Below are 14,530 nucleotides of genomic sequence, written 5' to 3' on the forward strand. Positions count from 1 at the left end.
ACAATTGATGGTCTGTTCTGCAGTCGGCCCCTGGCCTTGTTGTGACTGATGATATTGAGCTTTTCCATTGTTTCCTTCCAGAGATGCAGTCAATTTGATTCCTGTGTATTCCATCTGGTGAGGTCCACCTGTATAGTCACTGTGTTGTAGAACAAAGGTATTTGTAGAGAAAAGGTCGCTGCTCTTGCAAAATTATATCATGCACTCTCCAGCGTTGTAACTATCACCAAAGCCATGTTTTCTAACTACTAATTCCTCTTCTTTGTTTCTAACTTTCACATTCCAATCACCAGTGTCTTAGGTATCTAGTGTTGCCCTAACAGAAATACCACAAGTGGATGGCTTTAACAAATTTATTTCCTCACAGTAAGTAGACTAAAATCCCACATTCAAGGCCTCAGCTGCAGGGGAAGGCTTTCTGTCTCTGTTGGTTCTGGAAGAAGGTCCTTGCCCTCAATCTTCCCCTGGTTGAGGAGCTTGTCAGGCACAGGGACCCCAGACCAAAGAATGTGCTCTGCTCCTGGTGCTGCTTTCTTGGTGGTATGAGGTCCCCAACTCTCTGCTTGATTCCCTTTCCTTTAATCTCTTGAGAGATAAAAGATGGTACAGGCTACACCCCAGGGAAACTTCCTTTACCTTGGATCAGGGAGGTGACCTGAGTAAGGGTGGTGTTACAATCCCACCCTAATCTTCTCTATATAAAATTACAATCACAAAATGGAGGACAACCACACAATACTGGGAATCATGGCCTAACCAAGTTCATACACACACTTTTGGGGGGACATAATTCAATCCATCACAACCAGTAATTATCAATGTATCTTGATTGCATGTTTGGTCAATTTCAGAAATTGGTAAAAATCTTCAATTACTTCATCTTTGGCCTTAGTGGTTGGTACATAAATATGAAAAATAGTATTAACTGGTTGTTCTTGTAGGCATATGGATATTATCCTATCACTGACAGTGTTGTACTTCAGGATAGATCTTGAAATATTTTTTTTGATGATCAATGCAATGCCATTCCTCTTAAATTTGTCATTACCAGAATAGTAGACATAAGATTGTCCAATTCAAAATGGCCAATACCAGTTCATTTCAGCTCACTAATGCCTAGGATATCAATTTTTATGCATCCCATTTTATTTTTGATGATTTCCAATTTTCCTAGATTCATACTTTGTACATTCCACACTCTTATTATTAATGGTTGTTTGTAGCTGCTTATTCTCATTCTGAGTTGTGCCACATCAGCAAATGAAGGTTCCAAAAGCTTGACTCCATCCACATCATTAAGGTCGACTCTACTTTCAGGAGGCAGCTCTTCCCCAGTTGTCTTTTGAGTGCCTTCTGACCGGAGGGGCTATATCTGGCGATGTTCTGCTGTTATTCATAAGGTTTCTACTGGCCAAGTTTTTCAGAAGTAGGCTGCCAGATCCTTCTTCCTAGACTGTCTTAGTCTGGAAGCTCAGCTGAAACCTGCCCACTAGGGGTGACCTTGCTGGTATTTGAAATACCTGTGGCAAAGCTTCCAGTATCACAACACGCAAGCCACCATACTATGACAAACTGACAGATGCGTGGTGGAGTGTTGGCTAGGATGTGTATAAATTGGAACCTTTGGGTATTGCTGGTGGGAATTCAAAATGGTTTAGCTACCGTGTAAAACAATTAGGCAGTTTCCCGAAAAGGTTAAGCATAGAATTACAAAATAAGCCTGCAACTCTATTAGACCTATGTATATACCCAAAATAATTGAAAACATGCACTCAAACAAGTATACGCACACACATGTTCATAGCAGCATTATTTACATAGCTAAAATGCAGAAATAGCACAAATGACTGGATGTATCAATTGTGATATATTCATAAAATGGAATATTATTTCACATTCAAAAGAAATGAAGTACTGATACATGCTACAGTGTGGATGAACCACCAAAATGCCATGCCGAGTGAAAGAAGCCAACCACAAAAGACCACACATTATGTGATTTCATTTATATGAAATATCTAGAATAATAAACCCATAGAGACAGAATGCAGATTAGTGGTTGCCAGGGGCTGGAGGTCAGGAGAATGCTTCATTGGTGAGCAGTTTACTGTGGAGTGACGGAAATGTTCTCGAGCTACACAGATATGGTACTTGCACAACCCTGTGAATGTACTAAATGTCACTTAATTGTCCACTTAAAAATGATTAATTTTATGTTATATGAACCTCACATAATAAGTTATTTAAAAAATAATGGAGAATGCATTTTTATCAAGATGATGAATTAAGATGATAATTTTAGTAAGATAATTAAAAAGAGTAATTGTATTGAATTAAAAGAAGTGACCAGTGTTTTTTATCTCCACAGAATCTTAGGCATTTTTTGTTTGTACTTCTAGCAGCTACATTAGAATTCAATTTCAACTGCCCATTACAGTAGCTATAGTTACTCTTTTTTAATCATTTCTACTTATATGTAGGCTTTTCCTGGCTACCTCCTCTTATTTTCTCTGCTTGCTCCTTTCTTTCCTTTTCTTGTTTTCTTACATTTCATTTCAAAGAAATAAGCAGGTGCTTTGGTGACATTATTGATAGTGGAGATTACCCAGGAATGAGATTCTAGTAGCTGGGAGCCCTGGTGGCAAGGTGGTTGAGTACTCAGCTGCTAACCAAAAGATCAGTGATTTGAATCCACCAGCGGCTCCATGGGAGAAAAGATGTGGCAGTCTGCTTTTGTAAAGATTACAGCCTCGGAAACCCTATGGGGAAGTTCTACTCTGTCCTATGGGGTCACCATGAGCCAGAGTCAACTTGGCAGCAATGGGTTTGGTTTTTAGTTTATTATAGAAGCTTGGCTTTTCCCAACTAATTAAGGTATACAGAGGAGGCAATGAATAATCACTTAATGGGGCGACAGCAGAAGTATGAGAATTGAACCTCTTACCCGTCACTTCGCAAGTCAGTGTAATGTTCTGTTTCTCTCTTACCCTCACATCTTCCAAAGTATTCTCACCCACAATGCGAGGTGGTACTAAATAAATACATAGAAAAAGTAAGTCACAACTCCAACAGCGGGGCTCTTATAGGCGTCAATTCTATTCCTCATTTGTTTATTAGGATGATATCATCACATTAACATGACCAAGTCTAATCTTAAGATATATAATAAAGTTATATGCCACAAATCCAATTATAATACAGTTTATTATAATTTTATTAAACCATAAAGTCTGGATAAAAATATGTCAACAAATCAATGAGTAAGAGCCTTTATTAGATGTTTATTTCCTCTGCTATAACCCTAACCAGGACTCAAGTTATTCAGTGTCTTGGATACGGTTGAACGATTGTGAAATGCAAGATATGGCATTTCAGCCACTTTAATCAGGCTGGTTGCTCCAAACCATTCTAATAGTAATTCTTGCCAAGTGTGAAAGTCCAGGGGCCAAATCACACATCAGCATGAGACTAAGTCATAAATAAATTTCAGCTGTGCTCCCAGAGTGGATTTGAGCCAGTTAGAATCTGAACCGACTCAACGGCAATGCGTTTTTTTTTTTTTAGAATCTTTTCTAGATATTGCAAATTACTGAAGTACCTAATACTGAAAGTCCAAAGATTTTTCTTTCTTCACCAGCTGCATTCCTTACAACACAAGTATATTGGCCAGCGTCTTCGCTTCTGGTCTGCATCAATCGTAGAGTCCTACCTCCTGGAAAAGCAAATCGCCAGATAACTCAAACAGAAACTAAATCCTTACAAGTTGTCCAAGCGAGACACAATTCAGGTAAAAATTTAACCAATACACTTCAAAGGCCTTTAAAATGAATTTATGTTACGTTTTAAGCCTAGATAAAGCAGACTAGAAAATTCAGACTAATTTTCTGGTTCAGTGGAAAAAACAAACGAACTAAAGAAAGCAACTTAAAATAAAACAATGCTGGATGGACAGCAAACAAAAAACGGAGTCTCACAGAGCAGATGAATTTTGAACATGATCTTACAAACACGTATACTGTAATACACAGAGGTGTTGAAAGAAGCCATTCTACATTGAATATGAACAAGGACGTGGAGGTAAAAAGATGTGAGTAATTGTACTTAATGCAGAGTAAAAAAAAAAAAAACCCAGTGCCATAGAGTTGATTCCGACTCATAGCAACCCTATAGGACAGAGCAGAACTGCCCCATAGAGTTTCCAAGGAGCACCTGGCAGATTCGAACTGCCAGCCCTTTGGTTAGTAGCCATAGCACTTAACCACTACGCCACCAGGGTTTCCTAATGCAGAGTAAGTAAAGGAAATGGCAAGAGATGAGGCTAGATGGGCTACAGCCAGCATCTGTGGGCCCTTTAAAGTCTTGCTAAGGAGTTTAGGCTTTATTGTGTACACAGAAGGCCATGAAAGTGTATAAACAAACAAAAGTCATGATTTGATTTGTGCTTTAGAAAGACAACCGTGGCAGGATGTTTAGTAAAAGATTCTCAGTTTGCAGTTGAACATATGAAAAGGGAATTTTAGATAGAGGAAAGGATCAACAACGCTGATTTGGGTGACATCAATGTGTAAGTGATAAGTGAAGGCATGAGAACTGACTTACTGGTTTTCAATTGTGTGCCATGGAACCCTAGAATTAGGATTTATATTATGTTTATAGTACTACAACTCTGCTTTTGGTTTTTTTTATATTTGGACTTCTATGTAACATCTTGTTTGAGGAAGTATTCTTCATTCAAGGAGAACATATAGACTGAAATGAAACTATAATATGATGAAGGGTGTAATTTGGAGGGAACCTCCATTTAAGGACAAAAGAAGAACCAGCAAATGAGCGTGAATTTTGATTCTTCAGAGAACTAAGAGAGGCACCAAGAGAGTAGGATCCTGGAAACCATTTCAGGAGTAAGTCTAAGAAAGAACAAGTCATTCTTAGATTTTGTAATTATTTCTATCTTGTGTATTTTTGCCTGTGACATTTGAACTGAAAAAATTTAAACAGTGTCCTATGAAATTTTCATGTAAATATTCACCTGCATCTAGTTTTCTCGAGTTTTCATCTGTTTTGTTTTTATAAACACAACAAGCTGTCATCCCATCCTCAACCCACAGAAGTGTGAAGTTAGTAGTACCAATGGTTGGATCTTATTTAGATATAGCCGATTATCTGAATTCAGTTTTGTTTTTTCCCAGTTGAATTTAGGCAAACAAAATTGAATACAGAAATAATTTAAACATGTTAAAATATATTAATTAGGAAAGGATTCAAGCTCTCACTGCAGCTCCAGATTAGTGAGACCATAGTATGATTACAGTTGAAAGAAATTTAAGCAATACTACTTCTATGAGTCACTGCTGGCTCTACCCACTCAACGTCATAAGTCTCAGGATCTTTCTTTTCTCTTTGTTCCCTCATCTTCTTACTTACTCCAGAGGAGGTGGAGGAGGGTGTTCTCACAATAAGTTATATGGAGACATTTATTGTACCTGTTAAATTTTAATAGCAGTTATCTGTTCTTGGCAGATGACTTCTAACAATAACAGGGCCTTCGCCAAAGTAATGGTTGCAGAAAAGCCTCACATAAGGTCTCAAGAGGACTAATCTTAAAGAAACAGAAGTGTGCAGCAGACCAAGCAAGGACCAGGCCGGTCATATGCCATTGATTTGATTCTCATTGATCTATTGCAAAGGGGACATGTTCAGACTGTAAAACTGGATGACTCCTCTGGCAGCACCACAAGGTGAAATACTTTTAATGTGGTTGCTCAGGGATCCCTAGCAGCTAGTCAGGTAATGCCAGGTGGTACTAAATGAAATGAAAACACCACTCCAGTAAATCTATAGTAAGCCAGAGTACATCACTCTGTGTTGCCTTTTATATCTACAGGAGTCTAATGTAGTTATAGTACTTAACAAGTGTTCCTACTTTTGCAACAATAAGGAATTTCAAATAATATGAGGGTCTTTTCAAGACAAGAAGAAAATGTGCTCAAATTTTTGACAACCAATTTTTAATCCTCATTACTACGCATTTCTTAAGGTCAACAGCGACTGGAAGTCCTACGACAATGAAAGCACCAGAGTAAGGACACAGGAAAATTTCCCAGGACAGGGAGTCCTTTTACCAGATTGTCTACGGCAATAATAACAACAAATGTGTATTAGCTGCTTTACACACATTACCTCATTTTGCCTTTACACCAACTCTAAGAAGCAAGTTATTAATTTTAATTATTTATACCTCCATTTTACAGGTGAAGAAATTGAAATTGGGTAAGTAACTTGCCTGAAGTTATGTATCTAGTGAGTATCATAAATAATAAATAGAGTTAATAGCAATGTACACTGCTCTTCAAGCTCCTGTCATTTATAGACCAAGATCACGGAGAAACGTATTCTTTGGGATATTTAGGCTAATTCCAACACTGCAGGTTCAAACCTACCACCTGCTTTGTGGGAGAAAAGACCTGGCAATCTGTTCCCATAAAGATTACGGCCTAGGAAACCCTATGGGGCAGTTCTATTCTGTCATAAACGGTTGCTGTAAGTCGAAATTGACTCCATAGCATACAACGACAATTCCAAAACTAGGAAAGGATCTTTTCTAAAAAAGCTTTCAAAAATGGGAATCTGTTTTGTTTGAATAGATTTAAGAGAATGGAGCCCCCTCCCTTTAAAAGTAGTTCATCTTGATTTTAAAGAATCTAAATATTTTTGAAGTTGTTTATATTCAGACCCAAATCTATCCTTACAATCTTCAGCACACTGAATTAGTTTTAGCCTCTGGAACAAGACAGAATCAATGTAATATTTTTCTGCATTATGTCTCTTCAAATATTTAAATTTAATTTTCATTATTTACCCATAAGATTTATTCTTCCAGACTAAATACAATCAGACATATTAATTATTTTGACATCATTTACCATCATGGTTACTGCCCATTGAAAATATTGTCAGTAAATACTTCTTCTAGCCTTCCTGATAAGATCTGTTAAGTACAACTGGCCTCTTAATTTTCTTATTTGAGAAAATCTAGCCTTTTTTTTTTTTTTTTTTTTTAGTGGTGTAGTGGTTAAGAGCTTGGCTGCTAACCAAAAAGTCGGCAGTTCAAAACCACCAGCTGCTCCTTGGAAACCCTGTGGGGCAGTTCTACTCTGTCCTATAGGGTTGCTATGAGTCAGAATCAACTCGACGGCAGTGGGTATCCATTTTCAGATAGCTTTCTGAGTCCATCTAAATACATATTATATAGTAAGCAACAGAATAAAAGAGAAAGATAAGACTATAAAAACACATAGAAAAATTTTGGCCTTATGAAGCTAACCAGATTATCAGGCTACTAGAATTTCTAATACCTGAGAGAGTTCTCACAGAACTGCTAAGACTGACAGGCCACCCATCTTTAAGCCAGGTTATTGAAGGCAGGGGAATTCCTGAAGCTTCGCAAGTTAGCGACACTGAGTTCTTTTCTACCACACTGATATTTTCAGGTGTTCCATGGTTCCCTACGATGCTTGGAGGGGCTATAAGACAAAACAAAACAAATAGTAAACAAAAAGAACAGTTGCCAATACATATGAAAAACCAAATACAAGATAGCTTATTGTTAATAAGATCTCCATTTTCTAGTCCATAGTAAGCAAAATAGGCAATCACAATGCTTATTATTATTTGCATGTATGTGTGACATTCCTATAAATAAAAATGTCACTTCTTCCCCACTATTAGCACTAAATGACTTTCATATGAATATTCTAAAAGTGGTGAATGATTTCACATGGGTCACTTGTCTTTTCTGATAAATTTCTAATATGAATTTGTGACCTTTATGTTACAGGCAGGATTTTCTAACAATTCTACTCCAAAGAATTTAAACTAATCTATGAGTTGGAATCGACTTGACGGCAGTGAGTTAATGAAAAGATACTTAAGACTGATTTTTCTTTTTTATGTTCTGATTCCTTTAGCTTTGACTCACACATTGGTTGCAAACCACAGAACATTAATACTTGGCTTTGTGTATGCCTTAACTGGATTCAATTTGTAAGATGTGTATTTATTAAATCTACTATTATTTCTATAGACTTAAAAGTTACAGTTCAGTTTGGATATATCCAATTAGGTGTCCCTGAGCATGTACATTTTTGGTATATTCTTTTTGACATTTATGGCTTACTTCAGCATAAATCATATTAAAGCTGACTTTTGCAAGAATCTTGCTCAACTGATGGAGAGTCAGAAATCTCTAAGGAACCTAGGTTTATATCAGCCTAGTCAAGACAATTAATTTGGAAAACATAATTGTGGAATTTTACACTGGACAACATTAGATCAAAAGCACTTTAGGACAACAATTATCTATTTTATTATTTTCCTAAAAGAATATCAGTATGTGCTTATCTCAGCAAAGCGAGAAATGGGCAGTAGGACATAGAAGGAGTAATGAATGACAAGACATATTTAGAGAAGTGGTGCATATATGGGAAAGAAGAGAATAGATATAAAAGACTTTCAACATGGAGGCCTACATCTCCCATCCAGGATACTATAGATTATATCGGCCAGAAAGCAGACCTATTGAGCCTCTTTATACTTACTATGTACACTTAAGTCATATTTTCTGTCAGTCATTCCTGCTACATTCACAGCCACGCACACATAGCGGCCTGTATCAGACACATGAATGTTCTTCAACTTAAGGATACGACCTTCATTCAGTATTTCCACTCCCTTTCCCTTGGCCAACGGGTGGCCATCTTTCATCCAGGTTACTGCTGGTTGAGGAATACCCTGCACCTCACATTCCAAGGAAATACTCTTTCCTCTAGTCACAATTACTTCAGTAGGTTGGCTGCCACTGTTGGATATGGTTGGACGAACTGGGAAAAAAAAAGAAAATTGCAAATGTTTGTTTCAAGTCTTACACAGAAATTATCATCAGCCAAAATTAAATAAATGTTGATGTCAAAATATTAACTACTAAAGAAGAGACCAGAATCAACCTGATGGCAAAGGGTTTTTTTTTTTTTTTTTTTTTTTTTTAAAGAAGAGACCCAGGAGTACAGGCATGGCATACAGTGACAGGTAGAGTTCTTCTTCAATATGTCTAAGTAGGATCACAACTAAAATAAAGCTATCAATACAGTAACTAAAGAATGTGGTATTTCCTATCTTACCTACTTTTTGAGAAATTATATACACATATTCAAACTTATCATTTGTGGCCCTGATTTACAGAAGTCTTCCTACTACTAACTTTAAATAAATATGGTAACCTAGCTCAAGGTATGTCCTCAATGAACATCTGTAGAATGACTCGTACAATTAGAAAGATATGGATACATCCTTGTCATAATTTCAACCACAGGAAATATATTCTTTTCCCTTTACCATAAAAAAGGGGGAGAATATTCTTAATGGGTGCATATCTACCATGCACTATGTTACTTGATCTTTTTGTGTTGCTCCTCTTCAATGGAATCCCATTGCTCTTAGTACAAAAACCAAAACATTTAAATGGTCTATCAGTCCCTGGATGGCTTCATCCTGCCTACCCCTCAGATTATCACAAAATTCTGTTCCTGAATAGTGTCTTGCCCACTCTTGTCACAAGGCAGTCTGAAATTCCCTTCCACCTCCATGTACCCTTGCCTACACTATCATATCCTTCAAATTTTAGCTCAAGAGCTATTCCCTCAGAGAAGCTTTCCCCAGATCAGTAAAACAAGCACATTCTTTGGTTATGACTTTCACAGGACTGTATTACTTTCATTTAAGCAAATCTCTGTTTGTAATTATACTTTGCTTAGTGGTTAGCCGTTTAATCTCTCTTTCTCCCCCTCTAGGCCAGCACTATCTATAGAAATCTAATGCAAGTCACATACGTAATTTTAAACTTAAAAAAAAAATTTTTTTAAGCACATTAAAAAATAACAGAAACAGATGAAATTTAGTAATACATTTTATTTAACCTGGCTTACCAAAAAAGTTACCATTTCAATATGTAATCAATTTTAAAATATTAATTTTTTTTTTTTTGTATAAAGTCTTTGAAATCCAGTGTGTATTTTATAGTGACAGCATATCTCAACTGAGATTAGTCACATTTCAAGTGCTCAATAGCCACATGTAGCTAGCGGCTACCATGTTGGACAGTGTTGCTCTAAATCATAATCACGATGAGCTCCAGGACTATTTTTGGGTTTGTTCACTGTCATATATGCCTACGGTCTGGCACATAGTTGGGAATTAATAAATATTTTGCACAAAGAAGTAAAGTATCAGGGAGATTGTGGTGTTTCTTTTGAGTGTGTCCCTTTTTTTGCTTGTTCTAATTTTTCTGCAATGAACATACACTGCCTTTGTAATGAGAAAAAATAAGTTAAATAATTTGTTTTAAATTTTGAAGTAGAACATTTCAGTACTGGAAGACTATTTTGTCTTGCCGCAGTAGAAAAATAGTAGAAATACAAAGGGACATCCCATTTTAAATACTTTAGTGATATGATATAGTAAACACACATTAAACCCATTTTTTACCATTTTCTTTCTTCTTTAGGATGAGTCAAATCACGTTAGGATACTGTAGCAGACACTACTAACTGGCTGACCCAACATCCGTTACAACTTTCTTCTTCCTTCCACCACTCACTACAGAAGTTGGAAAAGTTACACCTGATTCTCAGTCTTCTTTGAAAATTGGGATGGCCATGCAGATCAATTCAGATGAATAAAATCTAAACAGAGGTCTGCTGAGGAGATTCTGGGGAAGTTCTTGCTTTTCTGGTGAAAGAGAAACATATCACCCTTCCCCTTCTCGTGGCCTTCGATGTGGACTTGACACCACAGCTGCAACGATCATCTTGAGACCATGAAGGAAGGGCCAGGGGAATCCCAGAGCTCCTGTCCTGATTTGGTTAGATGCTGACCAACTTCTGTGACTAACTGCCAGCCTTGCACCCCTCATATGTAAGAAAATAAACCTCTACTCGCTTGTCACTGATCATCAATTATTGTTACTTTGCAGCCGAATTCACCTAATTGATACAGATCGTAAGTAAGAAAATTAGACCAACTTAAATACAGACATGTTGTAGCGGGAGGGCCAGTGGACCAGTGTCAGTAATCTCATGTACTAGTGACACTTCTACTACATACAAGCCATGTGACCTTGGTCAGCCACAGAAATCTCCACAGGCTTAGGTCTCCACATCTGCAAAATGGAGGCAATAGTTTTATGTCTTATGTAAAGACTAAATGAAATAATGCTAATATTCTAAACACTCTGGAATATTATACAAATTAAAATTTTTTAAATTTAGATATTTTTGCATATTGTAAATATACCTTATCCTATAATACCACCCTCCTTCCCTCTCCAACCCAGACATGTCCATTATCCTGCCCCCAACAAATCACAGCCACATTGACGTATCTGCTATTGGCAGGCTGATGCAGAGGGGACAACTGTATTGCTGAATAAACAACAGCCATAAATAATTGCTCACTGGTATGTCAGCACAATTTAAATAATGCGAGGTTCATAAGACAGTTGTTATATTATAACTATACCACTTTAAACGAATGTTAAAGATATGAAAAAAAAAAGTAAAAAAGAAAGAAGGAAAATTTTAGAAGAAAATTGTACCAAGGCCAAGCTAATTGATAACTTACCATAAACCTGCAGATCGTAGTCTTTTTTTGTAGTTCCAGCAACGTTCGATGCTACACACGTATAGAGCCCTGCATCAGATTTTTCAACAATTGAAATCTGTAGCTGCCTGCCCCCAGATAAAATTCTGACTCGTCCCGCAGAGTCAGCCAGGACTGGAGAGCCTGCAAAGAAAACCAAATGGCAGAATATGAGGCAAAATTATAAAGCATTTTGTATACATACTGTAAGTATTTATACTTATTTGCTTCCTAGTCCAAGTATCTAAATGGCAGATGATATTGTAAAGTAATCCCACCCCCCAGCCTGCAAAAAAAAAAAAAAAATGGAAGAAAGAGAAATGTTTTCCAAAGTTTACTTCTGTAATTTTTCCTTTTGTTCAATGTTATACTTGAAAGAGAACATACTTAGTAAACAAAATAAAATCTTAAAATCGTAAAAGAAAAATGATTTTTAGAATCAGCTAAGGATTTATATAATCTGATACTAATGCAAATAAATATTTTATGATGAATAAATTAAACATCTGTGCATCCAAAGAACCCAATCTTAAAATACATTTCAAAATGGTTACAAATACAGCAAAGATGTTTGCTTTGGAAAATGATTATTTTAAATCTATTTAAAGAAGAAAATCTGTTTTTTTTGAGTAGTCTGCCCTATAAGGCATTTGATCAAAAAAAAAATTAATGCAGAAAATTAATATCTCCTGGGGAGCAGTTAAAACTCTGAAAGGTGAAGATTTTAGCTGGATAAGTACAACACATCGTATGTTTAATATGAAGCAATTATACTGTCTAATATTTTGGTACATTAAGTCCAAGAAAGTTTATTAATAGATTGACATGCTTGTCAAAGAAAATATACATGTACTTCATGTTTTTATTTCATTTTATAAATGCCAAAGGATAGGAACTGACCTTTGTTATTCCAAATGAGATTTGGGGGTGGAATACCACTGGATTCACACAATAGACTAATGAGGTTCCCTTCAATAACTGTAAGTTGAGCAAGTTCATCAGAACCATAAATATTTGGTGGAACTGAAAGAAGAAAAAAAAAGAAACTTCTTGCCCTTATCTCATATACACTTTTCCTAACATGTTACATGTAAGAAAAAAGGCTTATACTCAAATGGCACAAAGAAAGCATTAATATGTGAGGTTTACATATCAATAAAAAAAAAAATACCACACTAAAAATCACCTATAAGGTTATAAGGTATAAGGAGCCCTGGTGGTGAGGTGGTTAAGAGCTTGGCTGCTAACCAAAAGGCAGGCACTTCAAATCTGCCAGCTGCTCCTTGGAAAACCTATGCACAGTTCTACTCTGTCCTGTAGGGTCGCTATAAGTTGGAATCGACTCGATGGCAACAGGTTTGTTTTTTGTGGTGTGCGCGTGTGCAGTATAAGATGTAAAATAAATTCATAATGGCAGACTTTCCATTTTCCATCATGCGTTATGTATTTATTTTACATCTTATACCACACACACACACACACACACACACACACACACACAAAACCTGTCACCGAGTTGCTTCTGACTCATAAATACGTAATGGCAGAGTTTCCATTTTCACAGATAGAAGTTTAATCATTAAAATATTCGTAGTAAAGTAACATAAAAAGAAGCTAATTTATTATAGGAGCCCTGGCGGCTAAGTGGTTAAGAGCTCAGGCTGCTAACCAAAAGGTCGGCAGTTTGAATCCACCAGTGGCTCCTTGGAAACCCTATGCGGCAGTTCTACTCTGTCCTATAGGGTTGCTATGAGTTGAAATCAACTTGAAGGCACACAACAACGATTTATTATAGATAATTCAAAATCTTACATCAAATAACTAAGGCATCTACCAAGGCTAAAATTAACCCAGCCACTGCTGCCTAGCCAGGCTTGATATCTCAGCTGCTGAAAAGGACTGGAAAACCTCAGGCATATAACATATAGTAGAGAAGAAGCGAGAGACTTGATGTAAGAAACAGGCGTGTTAGCTCTTCTAGACTCACCTCCAGCTTTCTCCTGGAACCTTCAAAGTGAAACCTGACTACCCACTCTTCTAAAGAGGCTGGAGTCTGCGGATGCTGGCCTAACCCTCTTCTGAGGACACTTTCTTGTTTGCAGTATTACCAGGTGGCAGATGCTTATGTCCCCAAGCTTCTGGGAGTTGTGGAGTGAGAGAATTCTCCTCACTTTCCAGTGCAGCTGCCAGTAATTGTTCGACCACTCCCACATAAAAGCCTCTATTCCTTCAAGACTTATGCCACCAATTTACTTCTCTCTCTCTCTCCGTCTGTCTTGCCATCCTGTGAATCTCCCCGTCATTCCTCCTCTGCTCACTGAACAATCTGGTGCCTGTTCTTAAACTGCCCCATCATACCTCCTCCTGTGTGAACTGAACATCCATGTGTATCTGCAATCAGTCTAACACGCTGGATACTCAGTTCCTTTATCTGCCCATCCTTTTCTCCATCAGAGGCCACATCATAGCCCTTGTCATCACCAGCAACATTCCTCTTACGAATTTATAAATTGAGGTCATTCTCTGACAACACATCTATCCTTCTAGATCTCTCATTTAGTTATTCCTGATTCTCGATTTGTCCAGTTGAGTCCCAAGTCCTTTCACCTAATTTCTCATTATCCATCTGCCTACTTTTTTTATTGACTTCTCCACCCAACTTAGATTATATGATCAATAATTTCAACTGCTCCTTTGCCAATCTTCTTAACTGCATTGCACTTTTGTCCTTTCCATTTGGCAAAACTCTTACTTGGATGAATCCTATGGTTTACTTTGTCATATATCAGGTCCTATCCCGTGGATTCTAAATGCTGCAGAAGAAAATAATACAGCTACA

At 37.0% G+C, this 14,530-nt stretch overlaps 1 protein-coding gene across 1 annotated transcript in view; it reads right to left on the reverse strand.

Annotated features, from left to right (window-relative positions):
- The window catches only part of HMCN1 (hemicentin 1), a 551,217-nt gene that overhangs the window by 137,434 nt on the left and 399,253 nt on the right, over window positions 1-14,530 (reverse strand). The window contains exons 43-48 of the mRNA XM_064276506.1: window positions 12,592-12,714; window positions 11,674-11,835; window positions 8,598-8,879; window positions 7,356-7,523; window positions 3,599-3,712; window positions 2,945-3,031 (exon numbers count right to left, since the gene is read on the reverse strand). Of these exons, the coding sequence (XP_064132576.1) occupies window positions 2,945-3,031; window positions 3,599-3,712; window positions 7,356-7,523; window positions 8,598-8,879; window positions 11,674-11,835; window positions 12,592-12,714 (936 nt within the window). The remainder of the gene's footprint in view (window positions 1-2,944; window positions 3,032-3,598; window positions 3,713-7,355; window positions 7,524-8,597; window positions 8,880-11,673; window positions 11,836-12,591; window positions 12,715-14,530) is intronic.

This window comes from Loxodonta africana, chromosome 25 (assembly GCF_030014295.1).
Source record: "Loxodonta africana isolate mLoxAfr1 chromosome 25, mLoxAfr1.hap2, whole genome shotgun sequence".
NCBI lineage: Eukaryota > Metazoa > Chordata > Mammalia > Proboscidea > Elephantidae > Loxodonta > Loxodonta africana.